Source organism: Electrophorus electricus, chromosome 3, assembly GCF_041902795.1.
Source record: "Electrophorus electricus isolate QZ-2024a chromosome 3, ASM4190279v1, whole genome shotgun sequence".
In the NCBI taxonomy this organism is placed as follows: Eukaryota; Metazoa; Chordata; class Actinopteri; order Gymnotiformes; family Gymnotidae; genus Electrophorus; species Electrophorus electricus.
In genome coordinates this window covers 33,835,101-33,855,400 of record NC_137499.1, presented here as the reverse complement: position 1 = coordinate 33,855,400, position 20,300 = coordinate 33,835,101, and the positions used below count along the sequence as shown (strand labels likewise).

Below are 20,300 nucleotides of genomic sequence, written 5' to 3'. Positions count from 1 at the left end.
TTTATTTATTCATCATCAAGTCATTGGACCATCAGTCACTCCTTAACCATGATGGGACCAAGGGTTACGTCTCCTTCCAGCTGTGTACCTGCAAAAAGGGGAACATTTAGGCTGGGCTTAGAAATGCTGCATCACCTCTAATCAACCCCCCCACCACCACCACCCTGTCCAAGAAGAATCAGGAGTTTAAGCTAGGGCAAGGCACAACAACCTGCTCATACCTCTGTCCACAGACAAATCCCTTCCCTCCCAGAAGCCACAGGTTGTGTCACAACAGCCACACACCCGGTTGTCACCATATGCTGCAGTCCACCTGTGAAGTCAAAATATTCACGCTTACCAGTTTGGCCTCACCAGTGCCCTGCTAGTTTCAATGCCACAGCAATATACCTGTTGCCAGAGAAGGAACAAGCTTTGTGCTCAGCATCAGCAGGGAGAGACGCTGCAGTTGCCTTCATAAAGCATGTGAAGTAGATCTGTAGAGAAAATGGTTACATATCGAGTTCAGCCCGCCAGTCGTTCTAGTCACTGCCCTACCAAACAAACAAGGTCACCTACCAAGCCACTGTTGTCCTGCTGAAACTTGAATGCCTCCAGATGAAATCGCAGCCGGTCTGCTTCAGTTTGGGGCAGGAAGTGAGACTGGGAACCTGTGAGCTTAGCATCAATCAAGCACCTGCAATCATTTGTGCAGTCAGACCTCAGCTACTTCAGCACCAAAGCCACCTCACCAAGCCCACAAGGAAGCCACTCACCCATACTCCTCAATGAAGGCATATCTAGGGACTGCATTCACATCAGGGACCACAGTGGCCACACAGCTGTCCACATACACACGAAGGGGCACATGGTAGAACTGAATTACAGATGCCTCAACATTGATGACATCGTTCAGGAAGTACTGGTTGGAGACCCTTTCAGATTGCCAGTCATCTGGAGAAGAAACCTCATTACGTACAATTCAGTCAAAACTCATCTGTAGGTCTGGGATGGTCATGGTACAAACCTGCCATGAGCCTCAGGGAGAAGACAAGTTGTTCCTCAGCAACTTGGGTAGAAGCATATGGTATCCAAGCAGGCATCAGAGCATTGCTGCTTACGTTGTGCCGCCTGCAAAGCATTTGACGGCCATCAGTTTGAACACAGCCTTCCAAATAATACTGAACACCACCAATGGTAAAGGTCCAATACCTTGGATAATGACACTCAATATGGGTCACAGCACCAACAGTTCTCACAACAGGAGTGTGAGCAAGAGTCACTGGAACATAGCGGAGCAGGAAGACGTAGACCAGCTCATCCTGGGTCATCTGTTAAGAAAGAAGTGGCATCAGCTGCCTGCAGGTTTACAGCAGCACTAAGTCACTTCATAGAGACTCACAATTGTAGTACTGTTGCAGGCCTGCAGTGCCGATTGAAAGATGAGGACTTGAGCAGCACTGTCCTCCCCAGTGACAGCACATCCTCCCAAGGTGAGGTCAGCGGGATTTATCAGCTCACCAGTACCAAACAGGTCTCTCTTGACCTCCACGTATACCTCATTCTCACCACACTCTGCTGCTATACTCTCAGCAGCAGCAGGTTGGGGCATCTCAAACTGTACTGGGGGCTGTCTGGCTGGTAGCTGTGGTTCCTGAGGAAAGTGCCAAGTCACCTGCTTCACAGGACCCTGTAATTCTTGTTGGGACTGAAGATTGAAATGCTGCTGCACAGGTATCTGTACAGGATTCCTAGACTGCTGGCCAAGTGAGGCTTGGGCAGGTCCTGTGGGTTTAGAAGTATGGGACCCCTGAGAAGACACTCCAGTAACTGTTTGCTGTCCTGCTTGTACTGGATGTTTAAACTGAAGTCCTGATGGTACTTGGATTTTGTTCATTCCTTGCCATTGTGCTAGTGTTGAGCCAAAAGCAACCAGCAGAAGCAGCATAAATCCAACTTCACATAAAACCATTGTTATCCAAACAGCAGACCCCACAAACATACAAGTGCTTACAATTTCATTTATATATGCAATATTGTCCACTTTCAGCTCCACCTCCTGTTAATAAGCTTAATGTCACTCTGGACCTGTTGAGCGACTTATTACTCTGACTCACAGCTGACAGTAATCAACATTCTACTCCTCTTGATTCATTTAGACAATGGATCTAATTGACTAGATACATGAAAGGACCTAAGTGATGATGGAGTTTCAGACACAAGTTTAGTAATGGTGGACCATTTGGAAAAGAAAAAAAATGTATGTAATTTTGGTCACAAATTCACAATTTTCTATCATCAGGTAATACTACCCTACACCACTGTAACATATAACAAATCTTTACATTTATGGCATTTAGCAGACGCTGTTCTCCAGAGTGACTTATAATTATGACTCAGTACAACTTGAGCAATTGAGGGTTAAGGGCCTTGCTCAGGGGCCAACACGGGCAATAGTAGGGATTGAACCAGCAACCATCCAATTACAAGTCAAGTAGCTTAACCTGACCTCTGAGCTTGTCTTGGGTTGCTGTGCTATATTTTGTGTAAGTTACTTTGTCCATTCTCCAAATGCAGGACAATAAATATGGTTCTTTTGAAGCAGGGGCACTGTCCACATGCAATACAGAGAAAAATAAAGAGAAACTACTCGTTATTTGTTTTGTGATAAATTGTTTATTCAAATTCAATGAAATTTCCTATAAATTCGAGTATAGCCTGACATGGCCTTAATTTACCAAAGTTTAGCTCAACTAAAAGGGGACCCAAGGCAAATTTTAGTAGCACTGTTTGAGGCTGATTCAGACATGTAAACGCTTTGATAAAGTGACAGACTCAAAGTTCTTGTGAAATTTTGTGACACTTCTTGCAGTACCACAAGCCAGCTTTATGACACCAAAAGTAAACATGAGTAACAACTGAAGAAGGTGGGTGGGAGAAGATGGTTTTAAAGAAATGTGCATGTTTGAAGTCACAATTTCCATGTTTTGCAGATCAATCATGTAATTATGCTTGGTTGGGGAGATTTATGTGTCCTGAAAATGTATAAGAAACATCTCTTCATCTTTCCAAAAATGTAGTAGCGTTACTCTGTCGTCATTTTGTTTGTTTTTGGATCATAAAGTTGGCAGTGGATTGACCTAAGCATATATAGGTCTGAGTGTACCTTTCTGTTGCACTTGTCTCACGTTGTTGTGTTGTTTTTTGACACTTATGTACACCTTTGCACTGGGCTGATTTACTATTGTTTAGTAAGCTTTTACATCTTGTTACAATGTATACAAATTATATGAAAGAATGATAATAAAACCTAAACTTGAACTTGTAATAGATGTACTGAATAGAAGGCAGATGGACACCACTGACACTGATAATACCAGTTATTGATGCAGCTGGTCAGGACACTCTCAATGACACCTCTGTAAAAGGGGGTGAGGAGGAATTTTTGATTGAGTACCACTCAGCAGCTGCAGGAAGTTGCTGGGCCTTTTGGCCAGGGATGTATTGTTCAGAGATCAGTTGTGTTTTATCCACACAGAGAGACAGAACTTGCACACCAGTTCAATAACTGCTCCATTATTACTCTGGAGGGTGAAGTGATAATTAGTTCAAGTGGTTGAAATGTCTGTTAGCGGTTGGAGGAGTTCATATACCTATCCTATATATACATTTTGCATTTACATTTACGGCACTTAGCAGACGTTCTTATCCCAAACGACTTACAAAAGTACTTTGTCATTTAATCACAGAATATATCCTATTACAGTACAGTAAGTTAGACTCAAACATACCTATTAACTAGAATACTGTAGAATACAGGGATGAATGCTGATACCTAGAAGTACAAAATACATAAGGTCTATCTTAAACAATGATAATTGATATAAACAATAAGTGCTAGAGTTTGTTAAACAACACAAACAATACCCTACAATAAGTATTCATTTAGGCAGTCAATATGGGAGCAGTGTCAGTTGTCCTTTAAACATTCTGCAAATAGATGGGTCTTCAGTCTGCGTTTGAAGACTGCAAGGGACTCTGCTGTCCGGACAGCAAGTGGGAGTTCATTCCACCATCTTGGAGCCAGGACAGAAAATAGTCTCGATGCTTGTCGTCCATGAGACCTGAAGCAAGGTATTTCCAGCCGAGCCGTAGTTGAGGTTCGAAGTACTCGAGGTACGGATCGGGCTTTGACCATTGACCTCATGTATAAAGGGGCTGGTCCATTTTTGGCTTTGTAGGCAAGCATCAAGGTTTTAAATCTGATGCGTGCAGCTACAGGGAGCCAATGAAGGGAGCACAGCAGTGGAGTAACATGCGTGAACTTGGGAAGATTGAAGAGCAGTCGTGCTGTTGCATTCTGGACAATTTGTAAAGGTTTGATGGCTCTTAGAGGAAGACCACTAAGTAGTGAGTTGCAGTAGTCTAGTTTTGAGATCACAAGAGACTGCACAAGCACCTGCGTAGCTTCCTGCGAGAGAAAGGGTCGAATCCTTTGTATGTTACAAAGGAGGAATTTGCAAGACCGGGTTAGATTAGAAACATGCGTTGAGAACGACAACTGGTTGTCCAAAGTTACACCCAGGCTACGGGCAGCTTCGAATGGTGATCTCAGGGAGTTCTCAAAGGAAACAGTGAGGTCATGGTAAGGGTTGGGAGTACCTGGGATGAACAGAAGCTCGGTTTTACTGGGGTTGAGCTTCAAGTGGTGGGCTGTCATCCATGACTGTTACGAACCCCAGGAACAACCATCAGCCCAGCACAGTCATGCCCATTCGCACCCACCCTTGATCTGACTCACTGGAATTCTAGCACACACCTGATTCCCATTCCCCTCATTACCATCCCCTTTATAAGCTTCCCTTGCCCGTGCACACGTTGCGAAGGCTTGTTCCCATGTGGCGTACCGAGCGTTTCCTCATCCTGTGTGATTTCCTGGTTACTGACTCCTGCTTGCCTTCTAGACTTTGTCTCCTGCCTGACCGTCGGACAGCTCCTGAACACTACCCTGTGCATTGACCTCGGAACGACCTGACTGCGCTTACCCGTGTTACTAAACATATCTGTTTGATTGCAAGAATAAACCTCTGCAACTGGATCCACTTCAACGTGTGTGCAGTCGTTACAGAATACTTCGCCATTATCATGGATCCAGCGGAGGTACAAAACAGACTGGTCCAGCATGAGCTTTCCATGGCCGAGCTACGCCAAACCGTTCAGAGACTTTCCACAGGTCGTACTTACCGTGACTTCGGTGACTCCTTCGCCGTCCACCGCAGTTACTCATTGCATTCCCGTGGCCGTCCCAGAACGATTCGATGTCTCTCCAGATAGATGCAAGAACTTTCTGATGCAGTGTTCCATGTATTTCTCCCATTATTCCACGCAGTTGATCACCGACAAGGACCGTGTACAGTTTGTGCTATCGCTGCTAACTGGTGAGACAGGGGCTTGGGGAACCGCCCTCTGGGATAGCCAGGGCCCTATGTTACAGTCTGAAATGGAATTCCACAAACATTTCAAGGCTGTGTTCGCTCGTCCTGCGAGTGTTCAGGATCCCGGAACTATTTTATGCGAGATACGTGAAGGGAGGCACACGGCAGCTGACTACGCCCGGGAATTCCGTACGGTCGCCGCCGGCAGTGGCTGGAGCGAGACGGCGTTGAAAACCGTCTTTCGGGACTCCAGACGGAACTCGCATGCCGAGGGGAGTCGACTACACTGACTAGAAAGACAAGGCACCCCACCTCGACTGCGCCCTTGTGCCTTCTACTCCAAGAAACTACAGCCCGCCGAGAGGAACTATGATGTAGGGAACCGGGAACTTCTCGCGGTCAAACTTGCACTTGAGCAATGGAGACACTGGTTAGAAGGGGCTGAACATCCCTTCTTGGTATACACGGACCATCGGAACCTGGAGTAACTACAGTCCGCTTGACGACTCAGCCCAAGGCAAGCTAGGTGGCCATTGTTCTTCTCCAGGTTTAACTTCACTGTGTCTTCTAGACCTGGTTCCAAGAATCAAAAGGCAGATTCCATGTCGCGCATCCATGATAAGGGGGCGACCAACCCAACTCCAGAGACCATCTTACCTAGTAGTTGCTTCCTAGCTCCCATACGGTGGGGCTTCCAGGATGACCTGGAGAATGCATTAAAGGATAACCCTAGTCCAGAGGAATGCCCCCCACGGAGGCAATATGTTCCAGCTTCCCTCAGAGGAACATTGCTAGAATGGGCTCATACGACCTTATGTAACGGACATCCTGGTATCACTCGCACCACACGCATGTTGTCCCGTACGTTTTGGTAACCCTTCCTTCATGACGATGCATGAGACTACATAATGTCTTGTGTAGTCTCTGCTCAGTCTCGCACCCCTCGCTCTCTCCCTTCTGGGAAGTTACAGCCCCTGCCTGTGCCACATCGCCCTTGGACACACATCGCTCACAGACTTACCGGCCTCTGAGGGGAACACTGTTATATTGGTAGTAGTGGACAGGTTTTCGAAGATGTTCCGCCTCATTCCTTTTACTCACTTACCTACAGCCTGGGAAACAGCAGAAGCCATGTTCTCTTTTGTGTTTCGCATATTTGGTCTACCAGAGGAGATCGTGTCCGATCGTGGTTTGCAATTCACGTCGCAGGGCTGGAAGCGGTTTTGTAGGAAGGTAGCCATAACTACGAATCTCTACTCTGGCCACCATCCCCAGTCCAACGGGGAGGTCGAACGCGTTAATCAAGAGGTTGGAAGGTTCCTCCGTCAGTACTGTACGTCACAATCTGACTGGCACAAATTCCTCCCTTGGACGGAATACGCCCGCAATTCACTCACGCACTCCTCCACTCAGCTCGCCCCGTTTCAATGCATCTACGGTTATCAACCGGCCCTCTTCCCATGGGATGACTCCCCCATGGACATACAAGCATTGGACCAGTGGTTTCAGCAGAGCTCCTGGACATGGGAGGTCACCCACGTCCACTTGCAGAGGGCTTTGCGCACCCAGCAAATGTTTGGCAATCGTCACCGTATCCCCAACCTACAACTGCATCCTGGTCAGAGGGTCTGGGTCTCGACACTCCACATTAGATTTGGACTACACAGCAAGAAACTAAGTCACCGGTACATCAGTCCATTCAAGGTACTTCAACAGGTCAAGCCCGTGTCCTACAAGCTACAGCTTCCCCCCAGGTATAGAATGAATCCCACCTTCCATGTGTCTCTGTTAAAACCTGTGCACTATAGTCCTTTGTCTGCTGCCACAACACCCATCAACCCTCCTGCCCCCGTCGAGATCGACGGTGAGCCGGCCTATGCCATCTGTGCGTTGTGGGATTCCCGGAGACGTAACGGAACCCTTCAGTACCTCGTCGATTGGGAGGGCTATGGCCCTGAGGAGCAATCGTGGGTCCCCAGGGCAGATGTTCCGGACCCCTCTGTGCTTGCGGACTTCCATGCTGCTCACCCTGATCGTCCAGGCCCTCAGGGCCCGGGTAGGCCTAGGACTACCCGTCCTCGGGCATCGGGTGCCGGCCGTCAGATGGGGGGTATTGTTACGAACCCCCGGAACAACCATCAGCCCTGCACAGTCATGCCCATTCGCACCCACCCTTGATCTGACTCACCGGAATTCTAGCACACACCTGATTCCCATTCCCTTCATTACCATCCCCATTATAAGCTTCCCTTGCCCGTATTGTTCCCGTGTGGCGTACCGAGCGTTTCCTCATCCTGTGTGCTTTCCTGCTTACTGACTCCTGCTTGCCTTCTAGACTTCAACTCCTGCCTGACCCTCGGACACCTCCTGAACACTACCCTGTGCATCAACCTCGGACCGACCTGACAACGCTTACCAGTCTTAATAAACGTATCTGTTTGATTGCAAGAATAAACCTCTGCAACTGGATCCACTTCAATGTTTGTGCAATCGTTACAATGACGCAATGTCAGTCAAACATGCTGAGATGTGTCTGTAGACCTGTGTGCCAGAGGGTGGAAAAGAAAGTAATAATTGAGTAGGAGAAACCATGAGAAGATTTTACATCCCCTAGAGAATGAGTATACAAAGAGAAGAGTAGGGGGCCTAAAACTGAGCCTTGTGGAGCACCAGGGGAGAGTCTACATGGTTTGGATGTGGATCCTCTCCATGTCACCTGATAGGACCGTCCCTCCGGATAGGACTGAAACCATCTTCAAACAGAGCCAGTAACACCAAGCCTGGAGAGAACAGAGAGAAGCATGTTGTGGTTCACTGTGTCAAAGGCTGCTGAAAGGTCTAGAAGAATCAAACCAGATGACAGTTTGGCAGCTTCAGAAGCATGAAGTTTCTCACTCACTGCTATGAGGGCCGTTTCTGTAGAATGTGCCGGTTTGTAGCCAGACTGATTGGGATCATGCAGCTGGTTCTGGGTGAGAAAAAGAGACAATTGGTTATAAACTGCTCATTCAAGGGTTTTTGAGAGGAAAGAGAGAAGTGATACCGGTCTGTAGTTGGTAACGCTGTAGCTGTCAAGTGAGGCCTTCTTGGGGACTGGAACCACCCTGCCGGTTTTGAACGCAGTAGGCACGTGTCCAGAAGATAAGGAGTTGTTGATGATGACAGAGATGAAAGGAAGCAGATCTCTTGTGATTGTCTGGAACAGAGCGGAAGTAATTGGATCCAGCGGACACGTAGTCGGATTGCTGGAAGTCAGGAGCTGAAGAATTTCATCTGAGGACAGAGGAGAAAAAGAAGTCAGAGAGTGGGATGTTGGGGAATGCACATTGGTTGGAGGAGTGGGGACAGAGGAAAAGGACTGGTTTGCTGGTTTGCTGCAACCTTCTCCTCAAAGAAGGTGATAAAATCCTGTGGAGTAAGAGATGAGGAAGGACGGGGAGGGGGAGGATTAGGGGAATTGGGGAATTGACTCAGAAGGATGTCGAGCTCATCAATGAAGTGATCTAGGGAACCTGGAGGCCGGTGGATGACAATGATATACTATATGTATATGTTTATTTAGGATTATTTTGTCAGGTTTACCCCAGAGGTTTATGCAAAGTTCTTCAATAATTCTGATGAATGCTTCTGTTATTCTGTTTTGTGCCATGGTACGATGTGCTTGATATGTATGGTGTATCTCTCTGGCAGAAGGGTCCATGGTTGAGAGGTGATACAATTCTCTGAGTTGGGGCCTCTGAGGCTGCATTCATCCATCCTCCATCTATCCCCCATCCTGTCTCTCCTTCTCTGTCAGTAATCGCTGTCCCTAAGTCTGACTGCTCTCCTGTGTAGCTAGCCTGACTATTTGATCTGAAGCAAATTCACGTGTGCAAATAAACATAGAGAATCTGAAGATCAATGCAATCCCCTGACTCATCATTGCCAAATTTGTCTACAATTGTCTACAATTCTCTGGACACCACTGACTGGGAGAACATCTGCAGCATACTGCTGCATGCACTGAATGATCTGAGCTTCTTCACAAAGCAGAGTCTGCTCTGTCCTTCCCTGTAGACTGCCTCAGTGTCACACAGTCCAGGCCATGTCCTGGGTTGTTCTGTCAGTTAATTGTTCCACAGCCCACTACTCCAACTGCTACCTGTCAGGGACACACAACAGCAGAGTCTTCAGAATGTATCTGTATGTGCCACTTCTATGGGTTGTACTAGAAGTCAGATGTGTACACTGTGAACAGCGCAGTCTGCACAAACTGTGGTCTGGATGTCTGGTTGTCAGTGATCCTAGTGACAATGGTGGGGTCTATCTCTATGTCCCTTAACTTTTCACCAAGTGGAGGGCAGTGAATTCTGTTAACACTCCCCTCAGTTCCATGCAAATGATGACAGGTCCGACATTTATAGAACCTTTCTAATTGTGGAATTTGCACTGAAAATTCTAACTTCTATAACATTGTAGGAAGTATATATCATCTCTTCCTTCTTGCCTTGGGTTCTCATGGAATCTCCTGAGGATTAGACTGACAATGTGGGGCTCTTCTACACGATGATATGCTGTTCGTGAATTTTCCAATATAGCTGCCCAACAGTACATCTTAAAAAGCGGGATTATGTTTTTACAAAGGTTACAGCACTTCATAATTTTGGCCTTTGATCAAATCCAAGTCCTCAGAAAACGTCCATCCGACTTGGTTTGTCTGAGCTTCACATTGCTCTTTCGGTTTTTGATTGAACTCTAACAGTAAGATCTACAGCTTCAGGAAATACACCACAATTCAATTATGTCTAATAGGAGAATTGGTAAGAAGTCTTATCTAAGTCTGCCTTTAAGGAATGTATTAAAACTTTCTTAATCCCAGGATTATGCACTGACATTTTTAACATGGTTATAAGGATTCCAGTACTGCATTAGGCTGTAAACCAAACTCCTAGCTATATTTATTGCAATCTTTCACTAGTGGCTGTTTGGATGCACAATTGGCTAAATTTTGGACAGTGCCAATGAACCACTGTTCAATGTTCCACGCTGAAGTCTTACACTGTACATTTGATAAAATAGTTTAAAATAGTATACAATGCAGTAGGTTAAATATTTCAGAATAATTTAGAATAGAAAATCTATTAGCCACAAATAAGGAAATGTCATTCTGGTGATATTTCAGTACAACTACAGACTCTGTCCAAATGTTTGAGCATGCAAAGATTCCACTTCAGTCCTTTTCCCATCCTGAACGCAAAATGCACTTGGCTGTTCTTATTCTTCAAAGCAAGCGATGAACTTTGGTTGTTTACATCTTTGCCAGCACCCGAGAAGTGGCCTATTTAATCAATTGAACGTACTTTACAACCTTTGGGCTTAATGCATTTGTTGACTGCAAAGTCTTTCACTAAAGAAAGTTCAGCCAGATTATGATTATTATCCCATCCTAATTTCATATGGCATAGATCCTGTGAAATCCTCTTTGCAGCTAAGATCATGCGAGGCATAATTTCTAATGGACCATAGACTAAATTGGCAAGCGAGATTAATCCCTTCTCTGGTTCTTTGAAACAGACCAGAAACAATCCCTCTTGCGTTGAAATTGTATTTACAATATTTCCATACAAACATATACACTATAAGCAACATGAAATAACTGTCCATAGGTTTCTCTAAATAAGGTGACTGACAAAAAAAAAAACAAAAAAAAAAACAAAAAAAAAAAACAGCCCAAGTAGGAGGTTCTAATCCATACACCCACACAACTACCTCTGTAGAGCATGTTTTTGCTGGAAGTAAAGGGTCAGGATCTCCAAACTTGGTTTATTGTAGAGCACTCGTATTCCAGTCCTTTCCCAGTCTACACTACACAGTTGTTGGGACCCTGTCTGCTAAGTGACGAGACACAGAGACGAGTACTTTAATCAATAGCTGTTTTGAATACAGATGACATGGGGCTCAACATTTGCTCTGATAATGAGGGGACTACTGCCTAGTACACTGAGCTATGATGGGTGGAGATGCTGACTCACCAGCTAGACTTGTGTAAAGAGAGCTTGCTATGGCATTCATTTTATTTGGAGAAATTCTTCCAGATGTATACAAATTCTTCTTTAACCATGCATTTGAAATCTTTACTCAAAATCCTTCCAAAACTTGCTGTCTGCATTATGGAAATGGTTCCCAAATATTTGACTTCCTTCTTTACCAGTATGCCAGATGGTTCAATTTTGTGAAGCGTTTGAATAGCTCCCTAATCCACCATTTGATGTTAGAGCATCCTTAAAGAAGCTGGACTGCAATTTACTAACATGTCAACTTGATGTGGATTATAAATTAAACTGCCATTCTATATACATTTTTTAGATTCTCCCCTGGAGTAGTCAAGCTAGACATTTGCCCAAAACCTGAGCTTTAGCCATTCTAGTTCATCAGCCACACCCCCTGATGTCAAGGCAGTGTTCTCCCATTCTTGAGGCCAATATACACCTCAGTACCAAGTTAGGATTCTCAGGGCAGTTAAACCTTGCCTAGTCTGCCATTCTGCAGACAAAGCTCACAGCCAAGGAGAGCACCAAGAACAGCTCACAATGAAGTTAACCTAGACTGGGCTCATCACTACAATTGCACATCAACCCAGGAAACAAATTACAATTTATTTATTCATCATCAAGTCATTGGACCATCAGTCACTCCTTAACCATGATGGGACCAAGGGTTACGTCTCCTTCCAGCTGTGTACCTGCAAAAAGGGGAACATTTAGGCTGGGCTTAGAAATGCTGCATCACCTCTAATCAACCCCCCCACCACCACCACCCTGTCCAAGAAGAATCAGGAGTTTAAGCTAGGGCAAGGCACAACAACCTGCTCATACCTCTGTCCACAGACAAATCCCTTCCCTCCCAGAAGCCACAGGTTGTGTCACAACAGCCACACACCCGGTTGTCACCATATGCTGCAGTCCACCTGTGAAGTCAAAATATTCACGCTTACCAGTTTGGCCTCACCAGTGCCCTGCTAGTTTCAATGCCACAGCAATATACCTGTTGCCAGAGAAGGAACAAGCTTTGTGCTCAGCATCAGCAGGGAGAGACGCTGCAGTTGCCTTCATAAAGCATGTGAAGTAGATCTGTAGAGAAAATGGTTACATATCGAGTTCAGCCCGCCAGTCGTTCTAGTCACTGCCCTACCAAACAAACAAGGTCACCTACCAAGCCACTGTTGTCCTGCTGAAACTTGAATGCCTCCAGATGAAATCGCAGCCGGTCTGCTTCAGTTTGGGGCAGGAAGTGAGACTGGGAACCTGTGAGCTTAGCATCAATCAAGCACCTGCAATCATTTGTGCAGTCAGACCTCAGCTACTTCAGCACCAAAGCCACCTCACCAAGCCCACAAGGAAGCCACTCACCCATACTCCTCAATGAAGGCATATCTAGGGACTGCATTCACATCAGGGACCACAGTGGCCACACAGCTGTCCACATACACACGAAGGGGCACATGGTAGAACTGAATTACAGATGCCTCAACATTGATGACATCGTTCAGGAAGTACTGGTTGGAGACCCTTTCAGATTGCCAGTCATCTGGAGAAGAAACCTCATTACGTACAATTCAGTCAAAACTCATCTGTAGGTCTGGGATGGTCATGGTACAAACCTGCCATGAGCCTCAGGGAGAAGACAAGTTGTTCCTCAGCAACTTGGGTAGAAGCATATGGTATCCAAGCAGGCATCAGAGCATTGCTGCTTACGTTGTGCCGCCTGCAAAGCATTTGACGGCCATCAGTTTGAACACAGCCTTCCAAATAATACTGAACACCACCAATGGTAAAGGTCCAATACCTTGGATAATGACACTCAATATGGGTCACAGCACCAACAGTTCTCACAACAGGAGTGTGAGCAAGAGTCACTGGAACATAGCGGAGCAGGAAGACGTAGACCAGCTCATCCTGGGTCATCTGTTAAGAAAGAAGTGGCATCAGCTGCCTGCAGGTTTACAGCAGCACTAAGTCACTTCATAGAGACTCACAATTGTAGTACTGTTGCAGGCCTGCAGTGCCAATTGAAAGATGAGGACTTGAGCAGCACTGTCCTCCCCAGTGACAGCACATCCTCCCAAGGTGAGGTCAGCAGGATTTATCAGCTCACCAGTACCAAACAGGTCTCTCTTGACCTCCACGTATACCTCATTCTCACCACACTCTGCTGCTATACTCTCAGCAGCAGCAGGTTGGGGCATCTCAAACTGTACTGGGGGCTGTCTGGCTGGTAGCTGTGGTTCCTGAGGAAAGTGCCAAGTCACCTGCTTCACAGGACCCTGTAATTCTTGTTGGGACTGAAGATTGAAATGCTGCTGCACAGGTATCTGTACAGGATTCCTAGACTGCTGGCCAAGTGAGGCTTGGGCAGGTCCTGTGGGTTTAGAAGTATGGGACCCCTGAGAAGACACTCCAGTAACTGTTTGCTGTCCTGCTTGTACTGGATGTTTAAACTGAAGTCCTGATGGTACTTGGATTTTGTTCATTCCTTGCCATTGTGCTAGTGTTGAGCCAAAAGCAACCAGCAGAAGCAGCATAAATCCAACTTCACATAAAACCATTGTTATCCAAACAGCAGACCCCACAAACATACAAGTGCTTACAATTTCATTTATATATGCAATATTGTCCACTTTCAGCTCCACCTCCTGTTAATAAGCTTAATGTCACTCTGGACCTGTTGAGCGACTTATTACTCTGACTCACAGCTGACAGTAATCAACATTCTACTCCTCTTGATTCATTTAGACAATGGATCTAATTGACTAGATACATGAAAGGACCTAAGTGATGATGGAGTTTCAGACACAAGTTTAGTAATGGTGGACCATTTGGAAAAGAAAAAAAATGTATGTAATTTTGGTCACAAATTCACAATTTTCTATCATCAGGTAATACTACCCTACACCACTGTAACATATAACAAATCTTTACATTTACGGCATTTAGCAGACGCTGTTCTCCAGAGTGACTTATAATTATGACTCAGTACAACTTGAGCAATTGAGGGTTAAGGGCCTTGCTCAGGGGCCCAACACTGGCAATAGTAGGGATTGAACCAGCAACCATCCAATTACAAGTCAAGTAGCTTAACCTGACCTCTGAGCTCGTCTTGGGTTGCTGTGCTATATTTTGTGTAAGTTACTTTGTCCATTCTCCAAATACAGGACAATAAATATGGTTCTTTTGAAGCAGGGGCACTGTCCACATGCAATACAGAGAAAAATAAAGAGAAACTACTCGTTATTTGTTTTGTGATAAATTGTTTATTCAAATTCAATGAAATTTCCTATAAATTCGAGTATAGCCTGACATGGCCTTAATTTACCAAAGTTTAGCTCAACTAAAAGGGGACCCAAGGCAAATTTTAGTAGCACTGTTTGAGGCTGATTCAGACATGTAAACGCTTTGATAAAGTGACAGACTCAAAGTTCTTGTGAAATTTTGTGACACTTCTTGCAGTACCACAAGCCAGCTTTATGACACCAAAAGTAAACATGAGTAACAACTGAAGAAGGTGGGTGGGAGAAGATGGTTTTAAAGAAATGTGCATGTTTGAAGTCACAATTTCCATGTTTTGCAGATCAATCATGTAATTATGCTTGGTTGGGGAGATTTATGTGTCCTGAAAATGTATAAGAAACATCTCTTCATCTTTCCAAAAATGTAGTAGCGTTACTCTGTCGTCATTTTGTTTGTTTTTGGATCATAAAGTTGGCAGTGGATTGACCTAAGCATATATAGGTCTGAGTGTACCTTTCTGTTGCACTTGTCTCACGTTGTTGTGTTGTTTTTTGACACTTATGTACACCTTTGCACTGGGCTGATTTACTATTGTTTAGTAAGCTTTTACATCTTGTTACAATGTATACAAATTATATGAAAGAATGATAATAAAACCTAAACTTGAACTTGTAATAGATGTACTGAATAGAAGGCAGATGGACACCACTGACACTGATAATACCAGTTATTGATGCAGCTGGTCAGGACACTCTCAATGACACCTCTGTAAAAGGGGGTGAGGAGGAATTTTTGATTGAGTACCACTCAGCAGCTGCAGGAAGTTGCTGGGCCTTTTGGCCAGGGATGTATTGTTCAGAGATCAATTGTGTTTTATCCACACAGAGAGACAGAACCTGCACACCAGTTCAATAACTGCTCCATTATTACTCTGTAGGGTGAAGTGATAATTAGTTCAAGTGGTTGAAATGTCTGTTAGCGGTTGGAGGAGTTCATATACCTATCCTATGTATACATTTTGCATTTACATTTACGGCACTTAGCAGACGTTCTTATCCCAAACGACTTACAAAAGTACTTTGTCATTTAATCACAGAATATATCCTAGTACAGTACAGTAAGTTAGAATCAAACATACCTATTAACTAGAATACTGTAGAATACAGGGATGAATGCTGATACCTAGAAGTACAAAATACATAAGGTCTATCTTAAACAATGATAATTGATATAAACAATAAGTGCTAGAGTTTGTTAAACAACACAAACAATACCCTACAATAAGTATTCATTTAGGCAGTCAATATGGGAGCAGTGTCAGTTGTCCTTTAAACATTCTGCAAATAGATGGGTCTTCAGTCTGCGTTTGAAGACTGCAAGGGACTCTGCTGTCCGGACAGCAAGTGGGAGTTCATTCCACCATCTTGGAGCCAGGACAGAAAATAGTCTCGATGCTTGTCGTCCATGAGACCTGAAGCAAGGTATTTCCAGCCGAGCCGTAGTTGAGGTTCGAAGTACTCGAGGTACGGATCGGGCTTTGACCATTGACCTCATGTATAAAGGGGCTGGTCCATTTTTGGCTTTGTAGGCAAGCATCAAGGTTTTAAATCTGATGCGTGCAGCTACAGGGAGCCAATGAAGGGAGCACAGCAGTGGAGTAACATGCGTGAACTTGGGAAGATTGAAGAGCAGTCGTGCTGTTGCATTCTGGACAATTTGTAAAGGTTTGATGGCTCTTAGAGGAAGACCACTAAGTAGTGAGTTGCAGTAGTCTAGTTTTGAGATCACAAGAGACTGCACAAGCACCTGCGTAGCTTCCTGCGAGAGAAAGGGTCGAATCCTTTGTATGTTACAAAGGAGGAATTTGCAAGACCGGGTTAGATTAGAAACATGCATTGAGAACGACAACTGGTTGTCCAAAGTTACACCCAGGCTACGGGCAGCTTCGAATGGTGATCTCAGGGAGTTCTCAAAGGAAACAGTGAGGTCATGGTAAGGGTTGGGAGTACCTGGGATGAACAGAAGCTCGGTTTTACTGGGGTTGAGCTTCAAGTGGTGGGCTGTCATCCATGACTGTTACGAACCCCAGGAACAACCATCAGCCCAGCACAGTCATGCCCATTCGCACCCACCCTTGATCTGACTCACCGGAATTCTAGCACACACCCGATTCCCATTCCCCTCATTACCATCCCCTTTATAAGCTTCCCTTGCCCGTGCACACGTTGCGAAGGCTTGTTCCCATGTGGCGTACCGAGCGTTTCCTCATCCTGTGTGATTTCCTGGTTACTGACTCCTGCTTGCCTTCTAGACTTCGTCTCCTGCCTGACAGCTCCTGAACACTACCCTGTGCATTGACCTCGGAACGACCTGACTGCGCTTACCCGTGTTACTAAACATATCTGTTTGATTGCAAGAATAAACCTCTGCAACTGGATCAACTTCAACGTGTGTGCAGTCGTTACAGAATACTTCGCCATTATCATGGATCCAGCGGAGGTACAAAACAGACTGGTCCAGCATGAGGTTTCCATGGCCGAGCTACGCCAAACCGTTCAGAGACTTTCCACAGGTCGTACTTACCGTGACTTCGGTGACTCCTTCGCCGTCCACCGCAGTTACTCATTGCATTCCCGTGGCCGTCCCAGAACGATTCGATGTCTCTCCAGATCGATGCAAGAACTTTCTGATGCAGTGTTCCATGTATTTCTCCCATTATTCCACGCAGTTGATCACCGACAAGGACCGTGTACAGTTTGTGCTATCGCTGCTAACTGGTGAGGCAGGGGCTTGGGGAACCGCCCTCTGGGATAGCCAGGGCCCTATGTTACAGTCTGAAATGGAATTCCACAAACTTTTCAAGGCTGTGTTCGCTCGTCCTGCGAGTGTTCAGGATCCCGGAACTATTTTATGCGAGATACGTGAAGGGAGGCACACGGCAGCTGACTACGCCCGGGAATTCCGTACGGTCGCCGCCGGCAGTGGCTGGAGCGAGACGGCGTTGAAAACCGTCTTTCGGGACTCCAGACGGAACTCGCATGCCGAGGGGAGTCGACTACACTGACTAGAAAGACAAGGCACCCCACCTCGACTGCGCCCTTGTGCCTTCTACTCCAAGAAACTACAGCCCGCCGAGAGGAACTATGATGTAGGGAACCGGGAACTTCTCGCGGTCAAACTTGCACTTGAGCAATGGAGACACTGGTTAGAAGGGGCTGAACATCCCTTCTTGGTATACACGGACCATCGGAACCTGGAGTAACTACAGTCCGCTTGACGACTCAGCCCAAGGCAAGCTAGGTGGCCATTGTTCTTCTCCAGGTTTAACTTCACTGTGTCTTCTAGACCTGGTTCCAAGAATCAAAAGGCAGATTCCATGTCGCGCATCCATGATAAGGGGGCGACCAACCCAACTCCAGAGACCATCTTACCTAGTAGTTGCTTCCTAGCTCCCATACGGTGGGGCTTCCAGGATGACCTGGAGAATGCATTAAAGGATAACCCTAGTCCAGAGGAATGCCCCCCACGGAGGCAATATGTTCCAGCTTCCCTCAGAGGAACATTGCTAGAATGGGCTCATACGACCTTATGTAACGGACATCCTGGTATCACTCGCACCACACGCATGTTGTCCCGTACGTTTTGGTAACCCTTCCTTCATGACGATGCATGAGACTACATAATGTCTTGTGTAGTCTCTGCTCAGTCTCGCACCCCTCGCTCTCTCCCTTCTGGGAAGTTACAGCCCCTGCCTGTGCCACATCGCCCTTGGACACACATCGCTCACAGACTTACCGGCCTCTGAGGGGAACACTGTTATATTGGTAGTAGTGGACAGGTTTTCGAAGATGTTCCGCCTCATTCCTTTTACTCACTTACCTACAGCCTGGGAAACAGCAGAAGCCATGTTCTCTTTTGTGTTTCGCATATTTGGTCTACCAGAGGAGATCGTGTCCGATCGTGGTTTGCAATTCACGTCGCAGGGCTGGAAGCGGTTTTGTAGGAAGGTAGCCATAACTACGAATCTCTACTCTGGCCACCATCCCCAGTCCAACGGGGAGGTCGAACGCGTTAATCAAGAGGTTGGAAGGTTCCTCCGTCAGTACTGTACGTCACAATCTGACTGGCACAAATTCCTCCCTTGGACGGAATACGCCCGCAATTCACTCACGCACTCCTCCACTCAGCTCGCCCCGTTTCAATGCATCTATGGTTATCAACCGGCCCTCTTCCCATGGGATGACTCCCCCATGGACATACAAGCATTGGACCAGTGGTTTCAGCAGAGCTCCTGGACATGGGAGGTCACCCACGTCCACTTGCAGAGGGCTTTGCGCACCCAGCAAATGTTTGGCAATCGTCACCGTATCCCCAACCTACAACTGCATCCTGGTCAGAGGGTCTGGGTCTCAACACTCCACATTAGATTTGGACTACACAGCAAGAAACTAAGTCACCGGTACATCAGTCCATTCAAGGTACTTCAACAGGTCAAGCCCGTGTCCTACAAGCTACAGCTTCCCCCCAGGTATAGAATGAATCCCACCTTCCATGTGTCTCTGTTAAAACCTGTGCACTATAGTCCTTTGTCTGCTGCCACAACACCCATCAACCCTCCTGCCCCCCTCGAGATCGACGGTGAGCCGGCCTATGCCATCTGTGCGTTGTGGGATTCCCGGAGACGTAACGGAACCCTTCAGTACCTCGTCGATTGGGAGGGCTATGGCCCTGAGGAGCAATCGTGGGTCCCCAGGGCAGATGTTCCGGACCCCTCTGTGCTTGCGGACTTCCATGCTGCTCACCCTGATCGTCCAGGCCCTCAGGGCCCGGGTAGGCCTAGGACTACCCGTCCTCGGGCATCGGGTGCCGGCCGTCAGATGGGGGGTATTGTTACGAACCCCCGGAACAACCATCAGCCCTGCACAGTCATGCCCATTCGCACCCACCCTTGATCTGACTCACCAGAATTCTAGCACACACCTGATTCCCATTCCCTTCATTACCATCCCCATTATAAGCTTCCCTTGCCCGTATTGTTCCCGTGTGGCGTACCGAGCGTTTCCTCATCCTGTGTGCTTTCCTGCTTACTGACTCCTGCTTGCCTTCTAGACTTCAACTCCTGCCTGACCCTCGGACACCTCCTGAACACTACCCTGTGCATCAACCTCGGACCGACCTGACAACGCTTACCAGTCTTAATAAACGTATCTGTTTGATTGCAAGAATAAACCTCTGCAACTGGATCCACTTCAATGTTTGTGCAATCGTTACAATGACGCAATGTCAGTCAAACATGCTGAGATGTGTCTGTAGACCTGTGTGCCAGAGGGTGGAAAAGAAAGTAATAATTGAGTAGGAGAAACCATGAGAAGATTTTACATCCCCTAGAGAATGAGTATACAAAGAGAAGAGTAGGGGGCCTAAAACTGAGCCTTGTGGAGCACCAGGGGAGAGTCTACATGGTTTGGATGTGGATCCTCTCCATGTCACCTGATAGGACCGTCCCTCCGGATAGGACTGAAACCATCTTCAAACAGAGCCAGTAACACCAAGCCTGGAGAGAACAGAGAGAAGCATGTTGTGGTTCACTGTGTCAAAGGCTGCTGAAAGGTCTAGAAGA

General features: G+C 46.3%; 2 protein-coding genes across 2 annotated transcripts; both read right to left on the bottom strand.

Annotated features, from left to right (window-relative positions):
- Positions 1-1,957, bottom strand: LOC145653790 (zona pellucida sperm-binding protein 3-like). The gene is made up of 8 exons (XM_081708020.1): positions 1,382-1,957; positions 1,192-1,310; positions 1,007-1,110; positions 756-933; positions 559-676; positions 391-476; positions 222-313; positions 1-88 (listed from the first exon to the last, which is right to left on the bottom strand). Exons 1-8 carry the CDS (start codon positions 1,949-1,951, stop codon positions 36-38), a joined length of 1,320 nt encoding a protein of 439 aa, XP_081564146.1. The 5' UTR covers positions 1,952-1,957; the 3' UTR covers positions 1-35.
- A 10,090-nt stretch (positions 1,958-12,047) lies between these two features.
- Positions 12,048-14,004, bottom strand: LOC145653789 (zona pellucida sperm-binding protein 3-like). The gene is made up of 8 exons (XM_081708018.1): positions 13,429-14,004; positions 13,239-13,357; positions 13,054-13,157; positions 12,803-12,980; positions 12,606-12,723; positions 12,438-12,523; positions 12,269-12,360; positions 12,048-12,135 (listed from the first exon to the last, which is right to left on the bottom strand). Exons 1-8 carry the CDS (start codon positions 13,996-13,998, stop codon positions 12,083-12,085), a joined length of 1,320 nt encoding a protein of 439 aa, XP_081564144.1. The 5' UTR covers positions 13,999-14,004; the 3' UTR covers positions 12,048-12,082.
- Between the last annotated feature and the right edge of the window lie 6,296 nt (positions 14,005-20,300).